This window comes from Oppia nitens, unplaced genomic scaffold, assembly GCF_028296485.1.
Source record: "Oppia nitens isolate AA-2021 unplaced genomic scaffold, nextdenovo-longstitch-racon4-pilon3 scaffold23_pilon_pilon_pilon, whole genome shotgun sequence".
NCBI lineage: Eukaryota > Metazoa > Arthropoda > Arachnida > Sarcoptiformes > Oppiidae > Oppia > Oppia nitens.
The window spans coordinates 748,147-772,164 of NW_026533203.1; the positions used below are offsets into that span (position 1 = coordinate 748,147).

Consider the following 24,018-nt stretch of genomic DNA (forward strand, 5'->3'; position numbering starts at 1 on the left):
TTTTTTTATACATGAAAATTTATTTTAAACAATAGAATAAATCAAATAAAAGAATATAATTTTGTATTTTAAACTAATAAAACATTAACTAAAATAATTAATATTAGCAAAAAATCAATTGATTAGTTAGATTTTGTTTATTGAAAATTTAATAGAAAATAGTTTTAAAATAAAATAATTGTTATTCATTCGGAAATCATGAAACATAGATATTTTATATAACAAAAAATATTTTTATTTACAAAATAAAAATTGATAAAATTAAACACAATTATTATTTATTATATGCTATAATGTATTTACTGATTGATTCAATTGTTGATACAATAGTTGGCTTTTTATCAAATATATATAAAATTTCTATTTCATTGTCATTGCTATAAACTCAGTATTATTCCAATAATAATCAAGTTTTTTTTGTCCGTAATTTCATGCTATTACTATCTGTAGTGGCATTAAAAAGTTCATACATTTTAGTATAAAATGAATTTTTATTATTTTATATATGCGTTAAATCAGCTGAAATAAACAGTTTTGTATTTGACGCACAAAAAAAATGTTTGGCTCTTAAACTCTTCAATTTTTATTGAAAACTATTATTATTATTATTATCGGTTCATTTAAAAAGGTTTTGTTGTCTATTAGATTGAGAAGAATTTATTTCCTTATTTGTGACATTAGTTTTGAATTGTTTTTTTGAGGAAGAATTTCACGGATTTAATGTTTTTATTAATAATAATTATCTAAAAAATTTTAAACAAAAATCGTATGATTTGCACAAAAAAAATATTGCGATAAACTATTAAAATGATATACAGTTTTACACAAATTATAGACTTGTATACAATTTTAAGTAGTAATACAATACAATATTCTAAATATTTCTAATTTATTGAATTTGTCGTATTATTTGCTGATATACTTAGTGTACTTCCTCTGTAAAAAACTATTAGATTAACAAGTTTTTAATGTCAGTTAACTAATCGTGTCATTAAACATAAGTTAACTAAATTAAACTTAAATAAAACTTTGTAAATTAAAAATTGATTTAATATTATAGGTTTAAGTCGTTGATATATATAAAATATATATACTGTAGATTAGTTAGTAGTACAATGTACTGTAAAATATAATAAAAACATTATTTTCACTTTCACCTGAAAGATATCAAATAAATTCACATAAATAATTGATCAGAAATTGTTAATAAAATAATATAAATCAGAATTGTGTTGTAAAAAGAAATATTTAAAGTAAAATAAATTGAAAGTAAAATTGTTTTCACATAATTATATAAATATACTGTATATGAAATATTACAATAATTAACTAACCTATCGACATATTTACCTGATTAATGATAATAATAATGAGCATCAATTTTCTAAATTTAATTGTGTGATTTGTGAACAACATAGGGTTAGACTTTATGTTATATAAATTATTAATAATAATTTATTGTAAATTATTTCTAAAACAAAAATACAATTTATATTATACATAATATATCTGATATATAATATAACTAACAAAAAAGTTAAATTTGGAAACAATATATAGCCCGGTCATTGCTTTATATTGTTTTTATAATGTAATGGAAATACAGTGAATTATATTTTTATTTTATATTAAAATTTTCTATCAATTTATCCACAGTAAGTAAATGTAGAAATTCATTTTTACAAATTATCTGTAGAGTTTAAATAGTTTACAAGTATTTTTGATTTTAAAAACTATATAAATTTATATATAATACAATATATATAGTATACAATATAATGTTAGAAAATGCCATTGAAATGTTTAAAAAACTTAATTGATGTTTTATTGAATGCAAAACAGCGGGATTTCAATAACAAACAAATGATATTTACTTTACACAACTTTCAAATTGATTTGATATAACTATTATTTTTTATGACTAATTTAGTAGAAAGTAGAGTCAATGTATAAGTTTAGACATTGTCTGTTAATACTAATATTTAGTTAATAATTTTAAGATAATTTGTTGTATAAACTGCTAAAATAATTAATAAAAATTTATTCTCATATTAAATAAAGTTTCATTAAATAAGAGTTCAATTAAAGCAATTTTACAATTAATCGCTTAATTATGAGTCACTTTAAAATTACTTCTTATAGTTTACATGAGGTTTGTCTCCATATTATGTTTTGAATGAATAGTAAATATAATATAATATAATAAAGTGTAGTCTTTTAATAGAAATGTGGGAATATTTGGTCGTTTGCTTTACTATATCCTGTGAGAAGTGAAACAATTGGATAATGGATTGGAAATGTTTTTTAATATTATAAAACTCAATGAGAGATAGATAGGACAGGTCTAAGCACAGGGAGTGAATGCACAGTCAGGTCTATAGCACGACGTGAAACTCTGGTGTATTCATACAATGAGTAGCGATTGAGTGATAAACAGTAAATTGAGAGTTAGTTTTAGTGGAGTCGGATGTGAACAGTCAGTGAAAGTTTAAATAACTTTTCAAAAATTAATTGTTAATACAAACCAATGAATAAAGTGGTGTTTGAAAGCAGATATAGTACTGTATGTTATGTAATATTTATTAATACAATCACACAATACATAAACGAATGGATGTTTTTTCAATGAAATTTAATGATCTTTCAATTTTCTCTTACATTTAATTTTTTTTGCTTAAGATATGATAACAAAATTTTGAAAACATTTTGTTTTGTGAGCAAAACATAACTAACCCCTTGTTATCAGTTAATGAATTGTTGTTTTTCTCACTCATAAATCGTTATAATGAAAGTATTGTTTTTGCTTTATATGTTATATTTTTATTATTACATTTTCAAATAAAATATTCAAAATCTTCTTTTTTTGTAATGTTCTCACAATTTATTGATAAATTAATTTAAATTGTCTGTATTTAAATTTAGAACATTATATATATATATATATAAACATTATTAAATTATATATTTATAATTACAATTACAATGAAAACCATAAATATATAGTACATAAAATTAAAGTAAAAATAAACTAAAGAATATAAACGATTTAAACATTTTTAATGTTAATATATAAACTCTTTTATATTCATATAATAAATGTTTGAATGATTTCTTAAATGATATTTCTTTGATATATTGTATATATATGTAGACAAAGTAAAAGATGCATATAATTAAAAGTAAAACATTTTCCTAAATAACATTTCAAATAATCTATTGGTCCGTGAATTGCAAAACAAAACTTTCACACAATTTCATTATTAATTGTCTTTTTATGTCTCATTTTCTCACTCTTATTCTTCTATGTCTTTTTGGTTTCAAATGTTTCAAAAACAGTTCATATATTCATACAAATCATAATATATAATACTGTATTTAATAATTTCTTTTAATTATTGAATATTTTTTTCATTCAAATGTTTGTAATATTTAGATTTACATGTTTTGATACTACAGTTTTTTTTAAATAAAATTGTTTTTATATTTATGTAAATAATTAAATAATTTCAAAACATAACTCATCATTTAAATGATATTTAAGATTTACATATACGATAAAAGTGTTTGATATGCGAAACTTTTAATATTTGTTTTTACAAACATTTGTTTATTCATTAACAGAGTAATTGCAAATTTTTAAATAATAGCATTACTAATACTAAATTATAGATATCATAATATTGACATTTATTAAGAAATAAACTATGTCTTCATAATAATTATAAAAAATTTAATTTAATAAGTTTATAAATAATAACTTAACTGAGATTAACACAATGTATGAGAGATTATGAATAATTAGGTATTAATGTTTAGTTCATATTCTCATTATTAATGTACTATTTTTATTGTTGAATCAAATTATTATATTAAATGAAATGTGAGAATAGTTTTAAAATAGTTTTCATAATTTGATTGTCTCTTTACATAACTGTAATTAAGAGTTTATTAACTTCTCATATATTATTATTATAGTTATATATTAGAGTTATATAATTTATTTTGACAAATACTTAAATATAATGTCTATGTATTGTATTTTAATGCAAATCTAGAGAATACTAAGTTAGCAAACTTGTAATTGAATATATATATACAAAATATTGTTTGATTTTATAAACTAAATTTTATATGTAATTTAATAGTTAATATAAAAATGAAATCATGTGTAAAAATATATTTACAGATAAAATTATATAAGCAAAACATAAAAATAATAAATTTTTATATAAAAATTTTACTGTAAATTAAGCTTAACTTGTTATTCGTATTTAATATAAAACGGGTCAAAGTTTTATATAGCGATAGGAATCAGATGAATGAATAATTTTTTTTGACAATAAATAAAAAAATTTATATAAAAATAAGTGTTGACTAAAATAAGTATCTTTTTTGTTGTTGTTTATACTATATAAATATACCTATATATAAAAATTAAAAAAATACATTTTTTCATTCATTGAGAAGTTTCTGGCAAAATTTCTGGCGACAAAAAAATAATATATAATTTTTTTCATTAAAAAATTCAAATATATTTTTAGACAATTTTCTTGACGGAAAAATGTCTGTCCTCTTCACGCCTGTGCTAATCATTGGGTGTTATTTAGAGAACTGTCACTCATTTTGATGAGTAGGTGTTTGATTAGTTCAACAGATAGATGTGATTCCCATTTATGATAACAATTGTCTTATTGTTGTTATTTCTGTCGGAAGAGTTAATTCCAATGTTTCTCACTATTAATGTTCACATATTTTACAGTTAATTCAAAATATGTGTACTATTTGTATGTAAGACTATTCTCTTATTTTAAAGATATTTATAGATTTGTAGAAAAATTTTCGGAATTAACTATCCATTCATTTAATAAATATAAGTTAATAATATAAATAACTTTTTATCAAAATTTTATGTTTTGCTAACAGGAAAAAATCGTTCAAAACATTTATCAGAATTTAGTTCACAAGAGAATCGATTGACAAAATTATTTTGAACTTTTTGGACATATATTTACATCAATTTCTACTTTTAATAATTTTTATCTATTGGTTAATACATTATATTTTATTTTGAAAATCTTGTTAACTCAGATTTTTCTTAAAATTTATTAATATGTTTGAATAAAACAAATAATATTTAGATTAATACAGTTGTGATAATATGAAGTTCATATTATGAACAATGAAATTTGCATATTACTAAAATTTTATTAATATAAATATTTAAACTGGTCAATCAATTGATCACATTTAATTTTTTCTTTAAGCTATAATTGCAGGAAATATTAGTTAATATAATAATTATTAGTACAGTATATCATTTCTATTGTTTAAATATAATATTTTTAACATGTTTTGTAATAATTTTTATGAAAGTAATTTATAAGATATTGATCTCTAGATATACTATACAATAAAACTTAATGTAAGCAATATATGCGTTTAACAATTACTTTAAGTAATAAATTATAACAAACAATAATATAATTTATTTTTTAAAAATATTATAGAGGGATTGCATAGTCATTCACTAATTTATATCTAATTAAGTAATATTTTATTATGAATTATATGAAAATTAAAACATAATATAAAACTAAATACAAGAAGCTGTAGTGAACTTGATTTTAAATAAGCGAAAAGTTTATTGTTTTCCCAACCAATAGACACTGTATTATACTCTTATTGATAATTAAGTGACACACAAGTCCTTCAAATAAAATTTTGCGTAAAATTCATTATATTTCTCATAAAACTTAATATTATATTAGTCTCGAAAAGACTTTATGAGAAACTAGCATTGAATACAATTACATGAATTACTAATTTTTCCTATTATCTACTCGTTTATATATATACTGAATGTGAAATATTTTTAAAGCTAAAATTTATATAATTTTTACTTTTACATAACTACGAGGGAGTACCACAAAGCAGAGAGAGAGAGAGAGAGAGAGAGAGAGAGAGAGAGAGAGAGAGAGAGATTCGTGTTATATATAATGCGATAAAAGTTTGAGATATAGTTAGACTTTGATGTGAATGTCTATTCGTGAGAACAAATGCTTTCACTCATAAAAATATATATAAAGTGATAGCAAAAGGAGAAAAAATATTTTTAATATGTTCTTAACTTAACAATAGTTATGCTATACTTACAGTATATATAAGTTATATATTATAACTTAGCTTTTATCCTACCATTCCCTTCCCCATTACATAGACTTTGGGTAATACCTGTCCTGTATGGGCACACATACTAACTAACGACTTATTTATTAAAATACCATTTCTATAGCCATATGTCGTCAGTAGTATATGAGAGAGGAAAGTCTCTCTCGTTTTTTGTGTGTTGTGTTTGTCGTAACAGAGTTTCAGAGTCAGTGAAGCGGTGTTTTGGGCCAACAATTTGAAAGACTATTGGTTTCCAAAGATAATTATCACTCGTTATAAACAAATCCATTGCTATAGTAAACGGCAGTGAAAAACACAATTCAAAACCCAAAACAAAGTATAAATTGAAATGTGAGTCACAAATCAGTGATACAATAATATGTATGTGTTTTACCACTAAAACTACTATTTCTTTAAATATAAAAATCTTTGGAAAACTATTTTTTGTTTAATTGAAACAATCAACTTAAACAATACATACAAAAAAGGGATTAACTTCAAAGATTTATGTGATTTATTATGTGACCACTAAGTAATTTATTTTAATATAGTTGTCTCATAAATTGATAACTAAAGTATATTTAAAAAGTAGTTATCGTAATATAAGCTAATGTTTTGCTATGCGGGGGATTTGAATTTGATTTAGAAAAAAAATCTGCAATACTTTACAATAATGATCACTACATTGACGGATACAACAGTGGTGTGCCTGTGCTGTGTTGTGTGTGTTGGTTACCGGTGCTTATGTTGAATCATATGCCTATATACCTGTATATATATGTAGTGCCAATGTTTTTGTTGTTGCCGTCGATAAGATTAATGTTACGGATCAAAGACTTCATGCCTTCGGGCGCCCAATAAATGGTAATTCATGTATTGAAAGTATAGACATTATAGTGGTTTTTATAAAAAACGCTTTTATTATTAATATTTTATCAAATAATTATTGTTATTTTATAGTTTTTTATATATAGTTTAAAAGCCATTATTTTTTATGACATAAAAATGTATGGGGATAAAATAATTTTAATCTCATACTATTTAAGATAATATTTTTTAGACGTATCATATTATGAATAAGTTACAAATGTTATATAAAATAATATTTTTTAAAACATTCAATAGCTATATAAATGTCTGATTTTAACTTAATTATATCTATCGCTTACATCACACGAATCGCTAAAAATATTTAGTTTATCTAAAATCTATAATTTTATAAAACTTATTATTCGTCTCAAAGATACGTTTCAATCATTTTTTATAGTTATTTAATATTACAATCGTATTATATTCAAAAATATTTTTAAATGTATTTTTCAGATCATAATTTATATATTATAAATATATATATATATATATTTATTTGATATAACAATTGATAGCTATTATTGAATTCAATATTTTACTTTCTATGATAAAAATTTATATGAATTTTATGTCTAAGTCTTGAGCTTTAAGAGTCGGAACCGATGGATAACTAATTCAAGGAGTCATTCGTCTGAATCACAAAAACTTGTTTCTCTCTCTCTCTCTCTCTCTCTCTCTCTCTCTCTCTCTCTTGTCTTTTTATAAAAATGTTTTGATTATTGAAGTGTTGGTATTGTTTGCAATAATTTACTTTTTAAAAGAAATGATGTTTCGCTTGCATTGCTTTCAAATCCTTTAAAAGTTTCTGTAAGTGTCTGAAAAAAGTCTGTCTGAAAGTACATTAATTTTTGTGTCTAAAATAATATGATTTCACTTTTATTTTAGTTGATTTACACATTCATTCATCAATTTAAAAAACTATTTATTTAATTTGGAGCTGAATTTATAATGAACTTCACAAATAAATAATAATAATAGCAAACTATTTGACAGTTCAAACATAATTGGCTATAAAAATATAATTTATTACAAATAAGGTTTTTAACCCAAACTTTATTTGATTTTAAAAAATATTTATTAGAATTCAGTAGAATATTATCACATATTTATAAACTATTTGTTATTTAGATATGATTAATAAATTTTCAAAACTATATTTACAAATGTTAATTTATAAGTTAACAAATTAATTTTGATAATTAAAATAAATACTGCTTTAATTATTGCGGTTAACATACAGATAAGTTTTTGTCATTTATAATAATTGGCAAAATAAATAAATAATATTTGAATAATATTTTATTGTTTTTACTTTAAAAATGTAAATATATTTATTTATAATATAATATATTATTAATGTTTTGATGAACCGTTAACCGCAATATTAGCACAAAATTGAAGTACTATTAGATATATATTTTACATAAATTAATGTTTTTGTTATTGCAATTAAAATTTTTAACCTTAATTTTTTAAACATTTTACGCTTATTTTTTATTTGTATTCTTATTTATTTTAATAATTTTAATAATTTTTATTACTATTTTTGCTTATTTACTACACTTTAATAGAGCGTAAACTTTGATGATAATTTCATTGAATTATTTAAAAAATTTATTAAATTTTTATATTAAAAAAATTATTTAAATAATAGTAATCGAAAATATGTATCAGAAAATATTTTATATTAAAAGTTTTATATCATTAGTTTATAATATAAATTATTTGTGTTATATAAAGAATATTACATTTATTTTTTCAGTGAGAAACCTATTAAATAAACTCTAATAGTGTTGAAGACATGTTAAATTATTATATTGTATTAATTATATACTGTATTTAGTTTATATATTGTAAATATAGCACACATATGTATACAGTATTAGATTTTTAAAATTGTATGAATAATGTAAAATATGATTTTAATATTTAAGAAAATTATTTTTTATAGTTTTATATTTCATAACAAATCATAAGATTGCTATCAAACTCGTAAACCGTGAAAAGTTATTATTCATACACTGAAAGACACATATTTTTATAGAAATATATGATATTTTAACTTTAACTGAAAATATTAATCACATTACATAATTTTATACTAATTTATATACATTATAAAACTTTATTCATACAACAATTTATTAAATTATTCTAACATAACTGATTAAATAATGTTTGCTATTTATGTATATAAATTTATTTTTTTCCGTTATTTTTTATCAGTTTTAATGATTAATATATTAAAAATAAATTATTAAATGATATAAGATTGATAATGATATGAATTAGTAATAAAAACACATTTTTTGTAGAATATAGTGTTTAATTAATAAATAATTTTTGATTTTTAATTAACTTTTGATAGGAATTCAAATGAATTGATACAATGACTTAACAGTTAAAATAAATCGATTTGAATAGATTTGGTGATTATTGTCTTAAAATATGAAACAAAAAATAATGAGATAATTGAGTCGTAAATCTATGACTATATTTGAAATAAACACAAAAAATTGTTTGAATCAATTTGATTGATTTGATTTGACGTAATGTCAAAGTATCACAAACCACATGTCATTATCATAACTTTGGTGTGTTTTCTGGTCAATGATGGTCTACGAGGACTGTTTGCTGCACACAATACTCCGCCTAGATTTAAGTCCGACGACTTGGATGACTTGCAATCAGAGATTGTGGTCCGAGTTAAGGAAGGAGAGTCTTCTCTCAATAAACAAATATATCATTTGTATGGCGAAGACCCGGATGGCGATCAGTTAAGGTTCGGTGTGTTGGGTACCATCGGAGCCGATCTTTTACGCATAGAACCGGTGCCACCAAATGAGGCCAAAGTATATTTAAAGAAAGAGTTGGATCGAGAGATTCAAGACTCGTATACATTAGTGTTGACACTAACTGATGGCAAACTTGGAAAAGGAAATTATGTTAGTCTTTAATTTTAATTATTTGATTTATAAAATTAATAAATTTTTAAAATGTTTTGATAGATAACAAAATCATTACTTTTGATTGTGGAGGACATCAACGACAATCCTCCAGTCTTCAGATCCTACCGAACAGCCGTCACACTATCGGAGGCGTCTAAACCTGGCGTTGAGATCGAAACAGTTGAAGCCTTTGACGCGGATGAGGGACGGTTTGGTCAAGTTTTGTACGATTTACTGGTATGTCATACTATTTCTCATTGATATCTTTCAATATTAAATACTATTTGTTTTTATTAATAGGATAACGACAATCAGGACTCATCACAGACATCGACCACATTCTCCATTGAGACTGTCGATGGTATTGTCATTATATTGGATTTCATTACAATTTCATTACAATTTCATTTAATATATTTAAATATTAACTATAATAGGAAAAGGTGTCATAACTCTGGTTTCAACTCTGGATTACGAAAAGAAATCTATATATCAATTAAAATTATTAGCCATAGATCGGGCCGTTGAAGGCGAACGCCGAACAGCAACGGCTGCACTTGTAGTGCAAGTGGAGGACGCAGAAGACGAACCGCCAGTGTTTACATTTGTGCCATCAGTTACTAGAATTGCCGAAGACTTAGCTATCGGTTCTCCAGTGCTTACAGTAACCGCTGTCGACGGTGACAGAGGTGTTAATAATGCCATAACTTATCGTATAATCAAAGGCGATCAAAAACTGTTTACAATCAATCAAAATACGGGTGTCGTCTCAGTCGCTGGTCGTTTAGACCGCGAAAGTGCCATAAATAATACGGGACAGACAGCTGGTGCTTATATACTCGAAATAGAGGCCACCGAAGTGACAGTTGCTATATTTCCGCCGCCGACTGTTACCACTGAAGTTACTATAATCCTAAAGGATGTTAACGATGAGATACCAAAGTTTAGGTCTGACCAATATGTGGCCGAAATACCGGAGAATGCGCCGAATGATATGCCAATTACTTTTGTTGGCGATTCACCGCAAGTCTATGACTTGGATCAGGGAAACAACGGATCATTTGTTGTGAACATACAAATGGCTGACAACAAAGGTCTCGAAGATGTGTTTTATGTGACACCGACTCAGGGCTTCAATGAGGCATCAATTATGCTAAGAGTTAGGGATTCAGTTCGTTTGGATTACGAAAAGATCAAACAAATCCGTTTAAATCTTATCGCTACAGAAAAGACTGGGGTTTCAACTGTTGCTAATAGTGCGAGAAGTAGTTCAGCTCAGGTGACTATCAATATAAAGGATGTCAACGATAACATCCCTCAGTTTGATCAGGACTTATACTATGGATCGGTGGCTGAAAATGCTGTAAAAGGCACATCTGTGGCCAAAATTCATGCCCGAGATATTGATACCGGTTCTTATGGCACAATAGGTATTCGCTATACAGATATTAGAGGAGAAATGGCTTCAGCTCTTCATTTAGATGCAATCACAGGTGTAATCACAGTTAAGTCGTCGGATCATAAGTTTGATAGAGAACTATCGGCACAACATTTCCTTATAGTTGAGGCCCGCGATGCTAACGGAGCCGGCAATCGAAATACTGTCCAATTAGTTCTTAACATAACAGATGTCAACGATTGTCGTCCAAAGTTTACTCAAGACAAATATGAGGCAAGACTTTATGAGAACAGTCATGACTTCGACCAACCCATACGTATCATTGCCTACGATGAGGACGCCGTTGGCACCAAACACTCGGAAATCAGATATAAAATATTACCGACATTTGACTCAAATATTGTCAATCAATATTCAAATAACTTTACAATTAATGAAATCACTGGTCAATTGGGAGTCAGAGAACCCATAGATTTTGAGTCTATACCCGGATCTAAAAGTAAATTATTTATAAAGTTTTTTAAATAAAATTATAATTTTTAATTTTGAAATTTTAGGCGATTCACGAAATATAACGATTACAGTTCGGGCCTACGATTTGGGTGATCCACAGCTTCACACAGAAATTCAAGTTATAATCTATGTCTTTGATCGCAACGATTTTTCACCAATTTTTACCAAAAATTTGTATACAAAATCAATTCCTGAAGATATTCGCGACGGTTCAATGGTATTACAAGTTTCGGCTCTCGATGGCGATCATTCACCGGCCAATTCAAGAGTTTACTATCGAATAGTTTCCGGTGCTTTGGATAAGTTTATAATCGATGCAAACACTGGTGTCATTTCAGTGGCCACCGGTGCCAACTTAGATCCCGATAGAACTCATCCGAAACAACTTTGGTATTTAATACATGTGATGGCATTGGACTCAAGCTTTGGTCCCGACCAAAAGTCTTCCACAGCTAATGTTAACATAACTATAGTTGATGTCAATAATAAAGCGCCAGAATTTGGTGAAAATCAAGTGGTTGTTGTGCCCGAAGACGTAACCAATCAATACTTAGTGACACGAGTTGTGGCAACCGATTTGGATGATAAACCTGTGTTGCGATACTCTCTTGATTATACCAGAAGTGAAGCCCGCAATGAATTTGGAGCTATTGTTGACTATAATCTGTTTGTCGATAGTTTTACTATCAATCCATTGGATGGAACCGTTAGAGTGGTTAAGATTCTTAATCGAGAACAATGGGATCAAATCAAACTTTATGTAGTCGTCGAAGATATAGCGGCCGTAACTAAAGGACAGAAAGATAAAAGTATTATTAAATTAAATAATATTTAAAAATATTTTAATAATATAAAAATTTCTATTTTTAAGCAATACTGACAATACAAATATCAGATGTTAACGATAATAGACCACAATTTATTCACCATTTATATCGGGGTATAATAACTGAGAATGCGGTCGCCGGCACTCCCATTATGACTGTCAATGCAGACGACGCCGACACCAATAAAAGTGTTATTTATTCACTTGAAGGCCGACAAGAGTTATTACAATTGATAAAAATTAATCACAAAACCGGTGAAGTGGCTGTTTCTGAACGAATTGATCGCGAAAAGTATTCGTGGATTAATGTCACCGTTAGAGCCACAGATACGGGTCAACCGCCACTCACGGGATTAGCTTTATTGTCCATTCAAGTGCTCGACGAGAACGATAACAATCCGGTGTTTGTCGGAGAACAGCGTCAATCGTATATCATTCCAGAGGACGCACCCATCGGCTCATTGGTAGCGCAGGTCAGCGCTCGCGATGACGACTCCGGAGTTTTTGGTAAAATTACTTATTTACTGGACTCGAGCTCAACATTTGGCAAATTCAAAATCGATAGAGAAACGGTATATAATTTTAGTTTACCGTAATTATATAAATTATAATATTTAATTAACTAAATAATTTAGGGGGCAATAGTTGTGTCGGGTGTCCTTAATCGGGAAGAGATGTCTCAATACAAGCTTTTAGTACAAGCAGTCGATAACTATGAGTACGGCTTTTTAACGGGTGAGAGCCGAAAGGCTTTTCATACAATTACCGTAACAGTTACCGATGTTAACGATGAAACTCCAATAATTATACCGCAATCGGGTGACTGTGTTATTATCAATGAGTTTCATCCAATCAAGGATTTGATTACTTATGTAACGGCTAATGATGCTGACGATGGTATAGTATATTTATATTTTATTTTTAAATTTTATCCATAAATTTAATTAATTACTAATTATATAATAATTATTAACAGCAAATACACCCAACGGAAAGGTTATATTTGCCATAATTGATGGCAATGAGGATCGACTCTTTGATTTTGAACAATCGCCACCAAATACTGCGAAACTTATTAATCGTTTCTCACTGCGAGGTCGAGTCGCTAATTACACGCTTACCGTTAAGGCCTCAGATGGTGGACAACCACAGCGATCGTCGACAGAAAAAGTCCGCATTTGTGTTACCGATGTTAATGACCACAACCCGGTATTTGTGAAACCACCCTCTAATATGACTATCAGAGTAGCTGAGAATGCGACCATTGGGTCCACTGTTGTCGAAGTTTTGGCCACCGATGAAGATTCAGATATGAATTCTGTGGTTCGCTATAAATTGAGACAATTACCAAATAATCACTGGAAGTCATTCGCTATTAATGAGGTGACGGGTGTTATTACTGTTGTTAAACAGTTGGATAGAGAAGCACAAAGGATTCACGAAATAAGAGTGCAGTCATACGACATGGGAGAGCCCACATCACTGTCCAGTGATTTGGATTTAACTATTATAGTGACAAATGTCGATGACTTTGAGCCTGAATTCACTCAAGACGTGTTTCAAGTAGTTTTCACTGAAAATACTCTTCCGGGTATTTATTATAAACAAAACAATAATATATTTGAAATAATTAATGAATAATTTTAATATTGTTTTTTACAGAAGTGGAAAAATATAAACTTTTGCCGACAATAGATAAGGATGATTATGATATCATTGATCCTGCGGTCGGTTTTAAGACAATTCCTTGTTATTACATCGTTGGTGGCGATGGCGGCGATAAGTTCCGGTTAAATACATTTACTCACGACTTGACGACAACCCAATCACTAAATCGCGAACAGAAAGACAATTACACTCTTATAGTTCAGGCGACTAATGACTGCTTCAAAGTGCCTCCAAATGTAACCAAATTTGATCAAAAAGACAATTCATTACTTCAAGTGTTAATCGGAGTGCGAGATGTAAACGACAACTCACCAAAAATGACAAAAAAGGTGTTTACCGGAGGTTTTACTACTGAAGTTGATTTCGGAACCGTTTTGATGGAAATCAAGGCCATTGATGCAGATATAGGCGCTAACTCTGTAGTCAATTATTATATCATATCTGAAGTGAGAGAAACATTAACTGAAGGTTTAGATACATTAAGTGCCGAACCTTTTATTATAAACCGAATGACTGGTGAAATCAGTCTTAACTTTGATCCACAAAAGGATATGAAGGGATACTTTGAGTTCGATGTGTTGGCCAACGATACGGATGGACTGGCGGACAGCGCACGTGTTTTTGTAAGTATATTAAAATATTGTAATTGAAATTATAATACAATATTTATATCTAATTAATATTTAGATCTATTTATTACGAGACGATCAAAGAGTCCGATTTATACTTCGACTGACACCTCAAGAGCTCAGAGAAAAATTAGAGAAATTTCGAGATGTTTTGGCTAACATTACCGGTGCGACCGTTAATATTGATAGCTATAAGATTCATGAGAATAGAGACGGTTCTGTGGATCAGAAAAAGTAAATTATAATTTTTAAATGATTTTAATTAATATATAATTATAATTATTAATATTTATATAAATCTTATTATTTTAGAACTGATTTATACTTGCATTTTGTCAATCGTGAAGACAATAGTATACTTGATGTCGACGATGTCTTGTCTTTGATCGACAAAAATATTGAATATTTGGATGAATTATATAAAGAGTTTAATGTTTTAGTAACTGAAGTAAGCTTTACTTCTATTAAATTATATTAAGTTATTATTATATTTTCAATAATTTTAATTAAATTGTAATTTTATTATTAGCCGACACAAAGTCTTGAATATTTTCTTGAATGGGAAGACCAGCTAAAGGCCTGTTTATTGGGAACGACAGCATTCTTGTCTCTATTACTGGTTCTTGTGATTTGTTTGTGTTTTAATCAAAAGTCAAAGTATGTTTAGAAAAAAACTTATAATAATTTTATAAAACTATTGATTAAATAAAAAAAAAATTAGATACGAAAGAAAGTTGAAAGCGGCTACTGTTCCCGTTTTTGGCACAGAGAGTCAACTTACCCGATGTAATGTTCCCAATACTAACCAACACGCGAGTGAAGGATCTAATCCTATGTGGATGACTGGGTATGACAACCATTGGTACGATAAAGACGAGGAACAGATCAGTAATCATAGGTTTGTATTTTATATGTAATATTAATATTAATTATTAATTTTTCTAAAATATGTTTATAATTTTTTACGATATACTATATAAACTAATTAATTGAATAAATTATTATTAATTTTTATTTAAATTAGTAACCACTCGAGTGGTAATTCATTGGATGAAAATGCAGTGTCGGGTCATTCGCCAAATGATTCACTGGACGGAAGTCACGGACACGACTCGGGCGGTTCCACGTCGACCACCACTAATGATAGACAAGCTCTGTGTCGGGGGTTAGCTGTGGGACGAGTGACCCCACAAAATATAACTTTACCACAAAGTAGTATTAATCACATCACTATTAGTCACAATACTAATAATACTAATAACAAAAATAATATAAATAATATAAACTCAAAGAAATTAGCGCCAAAACCGCCACAAAAGCCAACCAACACAGCCGTCGGCGGCAATAAACATGTGATTAAAGGTGACAGTAATCACAACAGACAACAATCACAGCCCCGGTTGATAGCATCCGGTGTTAATTGTAGGCCAAACAGTACTACCAATCATAAGAGTATTAGTAATGTGTATATTGAGTCCTATTCATCATCTAATCATAATAACAATACTAAAACATTTGTTAATAATAATACACAACAACTTAGTCCTAATTATAATCACAATAATAATAATAACATTAATAATCCAACTTTAAATCAATTAAGTCTTATGAATTTGGAAACCACTGAATTGTAATTTATTTTTTAAAGATATGATAAATCATTTATATAAAAATTATAAAACATTTTATAACAAATATTTTTATATTAAAAAATATTTTTTTAAAGATATATTTATATATATATATATAAAGTTTATATTGTGAATAATTTATTATTAATTTTAATTACACGATTGATATTTGCATCATTTTATTTTATTTTCAATAAATAAAAAAATTAAAAACTTAATATTTAGTATTTTAATAATTATACAGTACTTTATGATTCAATATAATAGACAATGGATTAATAGTGGATTAATAGTGGATTAAATCATAACACACTTAGTCTTCTTTTTCTTCTTTTTTTACTTTTTCTTCTTTTTCTTCTTTTTCTTCATTTTTTTCTTTATTTTTTTCTTCATTTTTTTCTTCATTTTTTTCTTTATTTTTTTCTTCATTTTTTTCTTCATTTTTTTCTTCATTTTTTTCTTCATTTTTTTCTTCATTTTTTTCTTCATTTTTTTCTTTATTTTTTTCTTTATTTTTTTCTTCATTTTTTTCTTCATTTTTTTCTTCATTTTTTTCTTCATTTTTTTCTTCATTTTTTTCTTCATTTTTTTCTTCATTTTTTTCTTTATTTTTTTCTTCATTTTTTTCTTCATTTTTTTCTTTTTCATCTTTTTCTTCTTCAATAGATTTGTTTTCATTGAAAGTTTCTGCTTCTGTGATATATTTTTTATCCGAATTACTGACCGGTTTTTCGATCTCATATGCAGTCCTACCCATGGATTCCAATACGTTTTTCTTATAATTATTTTTGATATTACCGGGGGGTAAATAATTGCATACAATAGTGGCCTCTACTTTACTATTGACTTTTTGTCCACATATGGCACATGTAATCTTTTTGGTGTCTTTCCAAATCATTTGTGTAAAACTGAGATGTTTTGACTCTGGGTTTTCTTGTTCCCACTTATAATCCTTTTTAGATTTACTCCTTTATTTTTATACAACAATTTTTAAAAATATATTTACAATATTTCATTTTATTTATATAGGATTTAATATGTTAGACTTTATCATAGAAAACATATATTATGTATATTTAAATTAATTAAAAAAATGGGTACAAAAATGTTAGACTAACCATGCTAATACAACCAAATCGGCCACCTTTTTATAATCCAAACTTTTGCCATTCATTCGATAGACATTTTCTCCATATTGAGAATCAGCACCGGGAGGTGAAAATGATAATGGATGTCCCACTTTAGCTTTACAACGATTTCTAGTGTATTCCTATTTTAGCAATATGTTTAACGTAAATTATCAATTAAAAAATACAAATATTTAATCAAAAATTATAAAAAAAATATGAAAAGTAGATACAATACATTATCAGTAATTTTGTCCAATGGATGAGCCCGGTGAAATTTTCTAATAGCATTGTGTTCTCTAATGATTACATCCTCCAACTCATCGCTGTGGTCCTCAATGTCAGCTCTCACACAATATATCACTAAATTATAATATTATTACATTAAATACATATCTTATTACCAAATGATTTATATATATATCTTAAACTTTTAATAAACAAATTTCACAAAAAATTATTTAAAATCTTGATAATAATTAATCTTACCCAATAATAATAACAATATCTTTATAAACGACAAATACATAATTTCTTTATTTTTTATTAATTATCTAAAATGTCTGAATAGTAATTAATAATAAAAATTATTATTCAATGCTATATATTTAATTAAAGTCGAAATTAATATTTTTTCAATATTTGTCAAGTATTACATAAATTACTGTACATATCGCAATATAGAAAATTACAATTATAATTTACAATTGCAAAATGCTAAATATCAAATCATATTATTTAACTGTAAAATTTATACAGTATTATATAAAGTCTATAATATATTATATATTATAGACTCTATATTGTGAATAATTTATTATTAATTTTAACTACACAATTGATATTTTCATCATTTTATTTTATTTTCAATAAATCTAGTATCAATAGTAATCTAATTATTATACATTTGGTTTAATACAGTATGACTCTATATAATAGACTGTATGACTATTGGAAGTCATAATAATATACTTAACCTTTGCTAATAACTTCTCCTTTACTATAATAGTCATAGTCTTCTTGAATAAACGATTTCTCGATTTCATATGCAGTCTTACCCATCGATTCAAAAACGTTTTCCTTGTATTGTTTTTTGACATTACCGGGGGGTAAATAGTTGCACACAATTGTTGCCTCTATTTTATCAGTTTTTTGGCCACATATGGCACATGTAATCTTTTTGGTGTCTTTCCAAATCATTTGTGTAAAACTAAAATATGTTGACTTTGGGTTTAAATCTTTCCAGTTGTATGTCTTTTTCGATTTACTCCTTTATTTTTATAAAACAATTAAAAAAATCTATTTACAATATTTGATTTGATTTATATTTTTACTATATTAAATACCACCGTAGAAAACATTTAAATTAAATTATATATTTAAATTAATAATAAACGGATATTTAAAAAAATGTTGGACTAACCATGATAACACTACCAAATCGGCCACCTTTTTATAATCCAAATCTTTGCCATTCATTCGATAGACATTTTCTCCATATTTAGGATCAGCACCGGGCGGTGAAAATGATAATGGATGTCCCACTTTAGCTTTACAACGATTTCTGGTGTATTGCTATATTAGAAACATGTTTGACGTAAATTATCAATTTAAAAAAATACAAATTTTTAAACAAAAATTATAAAAATATGAAAAGTAAATACAATTACATTATCAGTAATTTTTTCTAATGGAGAAACTCTATGAAACTTTCGAAGTGCATTGTGTTCCTTAATGATCACATCCTCCAACTCATCGCTATGGTCTTCAATGTCAGCTCTCACACAATATATCACTAAATTATAATATTATTACATTAAATATATACTTATTATCAATTATTTATATATATATACGGTATATATATATCTTAAACTTTTAATAAACAAACTTCACAAACATTTAAAAATCTTGATAATAATTAATCTTACCCAATGATAATAACAATATCTTTATAACCGACAAATACATAATTTCTTTAATTTTACTATTTTTTATTAATTATTTAAAATGCCTGAATAATAATTAGATTTTTAATATTTTTTTATTATATAAATATAAACATCTCATAGAGACAATATTGAAAATTAAAATTAAAATTACAAAATGCAAAATATCAAATCGTATTATATTACACTATCATTTATACTGTATTATATAAAGTTTATATTGAAAATAATTTATTATTAATTTTAAATACACAATTAATATTTACACCATTTTATTTTATTTTTAGCAAATAAATGAATTAAAAGCTTAATATTAGCTTAATATTTAGTAAATTAATTTGTATAAAGTAGGATATATATTGTATGACTTTTTATAATAAATTGTTTAACTATTGGTAAGTCATAATAACCTACTTATCCTTTATTAAATTTAGTTTTACTATTTGTAATATATTTGTTATAATCGTCTTCATTAACCGATTTTTCATAATTAGAAGTACTTCTACCCAATGATTGGAATACATTATTCTTATATTTATTTTTGATATTACCCGGGGGTAAGTAATTACATATAATAGTTGCCTCTATTTTCTTGGTTTTTTGGCCACATATGGCACATGTAATCTTTTTGGTGTCTTTCCAAATCATTTGTGTAAAACTTAGATGTTGTGACTCTGGGTTTTCTGATAACCATTTGTAGTTACTTTTATCTTTACTCCTTTTATTTTTATACAAAAATTAAAAAAATTTTATTTACAATATTTCATTTAACTTATATGTTAGATATTAGATATTATCGTAAAAACAGATATTATGTATATTTAAATTAGTAACAAATTGATATTTAAAAAAAAAATACTAAACTAACCATGCTAACACAACCAAATCGGCTACCTTTTTATAATCCAAATTTTTGCCAATCATTCGATAGACATTTTCTCCGTATTGAGGATCAGCACCGGGCGGTGAATATCCTAATGGATGTCCCACTTTAGCTTTACAACGATTTCTAGTGTATTTCTATTCTAGCAATATGTTTAAAGTAAATTATGAATTAAGTTTTGAAACAAAAATTATTATATAAAATATAAAAAGTATATACATTATTAGTAATTTTTTTCAATGCAGAACCTTGGTGACTTTTTCGAAGTGCATTGTGTTCCCTAATGATCACATCCTCCAACTTATTGCTGTGGTCTTCAATATCAGCTCTCACACAATAAATCACTAAATTATAATATTATTACATTAAATAAATACTTATTAACAATTATTTATAAATATATATTTTAAATTTTTAATAAAAAAATTACAAACAAATTATAATAATTAATCTTACATAATAATAATAATAATAACAATATTTTTATAACCGACAAATACATAATTTCTTTAATTTAATTTTTTATTAATTATTTAAAATGTCTGAATAGTAATTAATAACATAAATTTTTGTTTAATACTATATACAGTATTTAATTAAAATTAAAATATTTACAAGAGTTGCTACAGGTTTTCTATCACATGGGGTATATGGGGGGATAAATTTCGAAAAAGCTTGGGATATACTATAGTGTGTACACTTTTTATTGCATTTTTAAAACGACAATTTTTAGTCTATATTTAGAGTATTATATAAATATACACAATATTATAATTACAAAATTCCAAATATTATATAATATTGTATTATTTTATTGTATAATTTAAATCATATTAATAGCATTTATATAATTTTCTGACGGCATTAATATCAACACTACTTAAACTACTTTTAAAATAGGGTTCAATTAATTGTTCGCCGTCTTTGGCTGTCATAGTTGGCGCTTGATTTTTGCTAAAACTAAATGAGCCGTAAATTGTAATGGACTGGTAGTCAAAGGGTTCAATTAATCGGGTTTCGTTATCAACTAATTTAACAAAATTATGCTCCGCTTCTGGCTTTATATTATCGTAATGAATGTCCAGATAGTTATCCCGATCCGGTCGGGAATGTTCGTGAAAAAACCCAATTGTATGCATCAACTCATGCAAAACAGTTCCATAATAATGACATCCCTGGCCTAAAACAAGCTCTTGTTTGCCACCAATCATACCAACATATGAATTACAACTATTACTATAATAGAGTTATCGATTATACAGTATTAAACAATTAATAAATAATTAAACAAACATTTCTTTGATAGTAATGTAAACAAAATTAGTTTCATTTATTCTTTCTTTAAATTGAAGACAAGTTTCTTCTTGAAAATATTCAAACGCCTTATTTAATAGTGTTTTTATACCCGCTTTTAATTTGTATATTATTCGGAAAATAATTAAAATTAATATATATATAACTATTTGAATCAAAATTACCCAATTTATAGTCGACTTCGTAGGGAATGATAGCCATTGGCCACAATTGAGTATCATTTGGGACAACATTTAATAAGTTTTTAATAGTTTTGAGTACAATATCGCCATCAAAAAGTGTATTATCTCTCAATGCATTGTATGCCATATAATTAAACTTAAGAGAAACTGATATTCAACTATAGTTTAGTTTTATTAATAATTTAAAATTTATATTTTTTTAGTAAAAATTCTTACCTGGATAACTATATACAATAATGTTTAATAATGTAAAATATAAAAATATAGATAAATTCATTTTATTAAGTTTTATAATATCAGAATTCGAATACAATGTTATAAATTAGTAAATTAATAAAAATAATATAATAATAACAATTATTTTTATACAAATAGAATATTTTATTCTAATCTACAGTAATATATTTTTATAATAGTTTACTGTAAATTATATATATATATATATTTTATATATTGTATATATAACTCTCATAACGACATAAATAGCAATCAGGAATTAAGAGAATAGTTATATACAATATATATTAATTAATTAAAACAATTATTTATGGGATAATTGTAAAAATGCAATACTAATAATACATTCACTGATAAAAACCAATTCACATGATATTCAGAAAACAATTTTATATATGACTATCAAACATACCATTTTCATAGATAACCGATAAAAATTATACCCATGAGATACATACAGTACAGTATATACTGAATTTACAGTATTTGTAGCTTAACATCACTTAATGGATACCAAAAAATGATTGTTTTTACCTACAATTGTATTGTACTTAAATTTTATTATTACAAAACAAACAAAAAATAATGTTACGCAAGAAAAAGTTTGTGCTTTAGATAGTTTGTGACATCAAAAAAATGATAAAACAAATAAAATTTCATTAAATTATCAAAATATAATCTCTTAATAGTCATAATTATAATATTAATAATTTAATAATAAATAGTGAATGCATTCAATTAATACTTATTATTCACTAATTGGTCCAAAAGGCCAACTGATAGCTGACTTGATTTAGACTTTAACTTATTGTTAGGTTTGTTATATGAGTTTCTATCGTAGTTGTCGTCACCAGATATAACTGAATCCCTTTTGATGTCTTCATTTGATACACCACTCCGACGACGACTAACTCTTTTATTGTAATTCATATTTGACTGCAATTGTGATCCGGAATCTCGTGATAAGCCATTGTCTTCCTTAAGAAATACTTTTCGTCTTAAATTTCTAAAGACATCCAATTCTTTGTCGTTATTATTCTTATTATTATTATTATTAAAGTCTCGCATAGAGTTATCGTTGGCTGCAATTACTATGAAATAAAAGCACATAAATATTGTAACAATTTTTAATAAAATATTCATTTTTGAACAATTTTAGAATATTATAATACAATATAATATAAACTACAATAAAAATGAGAACTATATGTCTATAGTTTATATAGAATTGTATGCTTAAAGTTAATCTAATTTAATGATAGATTTAGAGCAACTATTGAGTAATTATAATTTTTTTATTTATTTTTAGGGTAATCTATTATATTTAATATATAACATAATAAAATTGTTATTTAGTCATCAAAAATTATATAATCAAAAAATAATAAATAATAATACAAATAGAAATTTTCTGAAATATCTAATAAGAAATTTTTTGGAGATTTTTTATTAAAAAATTATTTAATTTTAATATAAATATACAATATCTCTAGTTTTTCTCATAAAACTAATTTAATACTAATTAATAATTAATCTTTAAAAATTAACTAATGAGTTTAAATTTAATATTAAATAAATATATATTTAATTAAACTATATGATACTTTTATTTAAAATCATCTAAATATTAATTTAAATTAAAAAATAAATATTTTTTGGTAATTTGATTATAAC

At 25.6% G+C, this 24,018-nt stretch overlaps 4 protein-coding genes across 4 annotated transcripts; 1 reads left to right on the forward strand and 3 right to left on the reverse strand.

The window, feature by feature from the left end:
- Positions 1-9,509: 9,509 nt before the first annotated feature.
- LOC128953837 (cadherin-23-like) lies at positions 9,510-16,595 on the forward strand (the record flags this gene model as incomplete). Its single annotated transcript, XM_054299358.1, has 14 exons — positions 9,510-9,983; positions 10,047-10,223; positions 10,287-10,347; positions 10,424-11,884; positions 11,943-12,707; positions 12,770-13,296; positions 13,360-13,621; positions 13,701-14,315; positions 14,387-15,015; positions 15,080-15,255; positions 15,334-15,469; positions 15,551-15,678; positions 15,743-15,919; positions 16,046-16,595. Coding segments are annotated over exons 1-14 (6,057 nt in total), but the record flags the coding sequence as incomplete, so codon positions are not given.
- A 31-nt stretch (positions 16,596-16,626) lies between these two features.
- LOC128953755 (ectin-like) lies at positions 16,627-18,741 on the reverse strand. Its single transcript, XM_054299275.1, has 5 exons — positions 18,699-18,741; positions 18,018-18,142; positions 17,771-17,922; positions 17,377-17,620; positions 16,627-16,644 (listed from the first exon to the last, which is right to left on the reverse strand). The coding sequence occupies exons 1-5, from the start codon at positions 18,739-18,741 to the stop codon at positions 16,627-16,629; spliced, it is 582 nt and encodes a 193-aa protein (XP_054155250.1).
- LOC128953684 (Golgi-associated plant pathogenesis-related protein 1-like) lies at positions 18,663-19,808 on the reverse strand. Its single transcript, XM_054299197.1, has 4 exons — positions 19,711-19,808; positions 19,450-19,574; positions 19,203-19,354; positions 18,663-19,049 (listed from the first exon to the last, which is right to left on the reverse strand). Exons 1-4 carry the CDS (start codon positions 19,748-19,750, stop codon positions 18,752-18,754), a joined length of 615 nt encoding a protein of 204 aa, XP_054155172.1. The 5' UTR covers positions 19,751-19,808; the 3' UTR covers positions 18,663-18,751.
- Positions 19,809-20,142: 334 nt separating this feature from the next.
- Positions 20,143-21,115, reverse strand: LOC128953756 (uncharacterized). The gene is made up of 4 exons (XM_054299276.1): positions 21,068-21,115; positions 20,831-20,955; positions 20,597-20,748; positions 20,143-20,446 (listed from the first exon to the last, which is right to left on the reverse strand). The coding sequence occupies exons 1-4, from the start codon at positions 21,111-21,113 to the stop codon at positions 20,143-20,145; spliced, it is 627 nt and encodes a 208-aa protein (XP_054155251.1). The 5' UTR covers positions 21,114-21,115.
- Positions 21,116-24,018: the final 2,903 nt, after the last annotated feature.

Coding starts and splice junctions, on each gene's coding strand:
- LOC128953755 (XM_054299275.1), bottom strand. CDS start 18,741: ATGACTTCCAATAGTCATACAGTCTATTATATAGAGTCATACT. Junction 18,143..18,698: donor CTATTATATAGAGTCATACT/GTATTAAACCAA, acceptor ATTATAATTTAG/TGATATATTGTGTGAGAGCT. Junction 17,923..18,017: donor TGGACAAAATTACTGATAAT/GTATTGTATCTA, acceptor TTGCTAAAATAG/GAATACACTAGAAATCGTTG.
- LOC128953684 (XM_054299197.1), bottom strand. CDS start 19,750: ATGTATTTGTCGGTTATAAAGATATTGTTATTATCATTGG. Junction 19,355..19,449: donor TAGAAAAAATTACTGATAAT/GTAATTGTATTT, acceptor TTTCTAATATAG/CAATACACCAGAAATCGTTG. Junction 19,050..19,202: donor GATTTGGTAGTGTTATCATG/GTTAGTCCAACA, acceptor ATAAAAATAAAG/GAGTAAATCGAAAAAGACAT.
- LOC128953756 (XM_054299276.1), bottom strand. CDS start 21,113: ATGTATTTGTCGGTTATAAAAATATTGTTATTATTATTATTATTAT. Junction 20,956..21,067: donor GTTATTATTATTATTATTAT/GTAAGATTAATT, acceptor ATTATAATTTAG/TGATTTATTGTGTGAGAGCT. Junction 20,447..20,596: donor GATTTGGTTGTGTTAGCATG/GTTAGTTTAGTA, acceptor TAAAAATAAAAG/GAGTAAAGATAAAAGTAACT.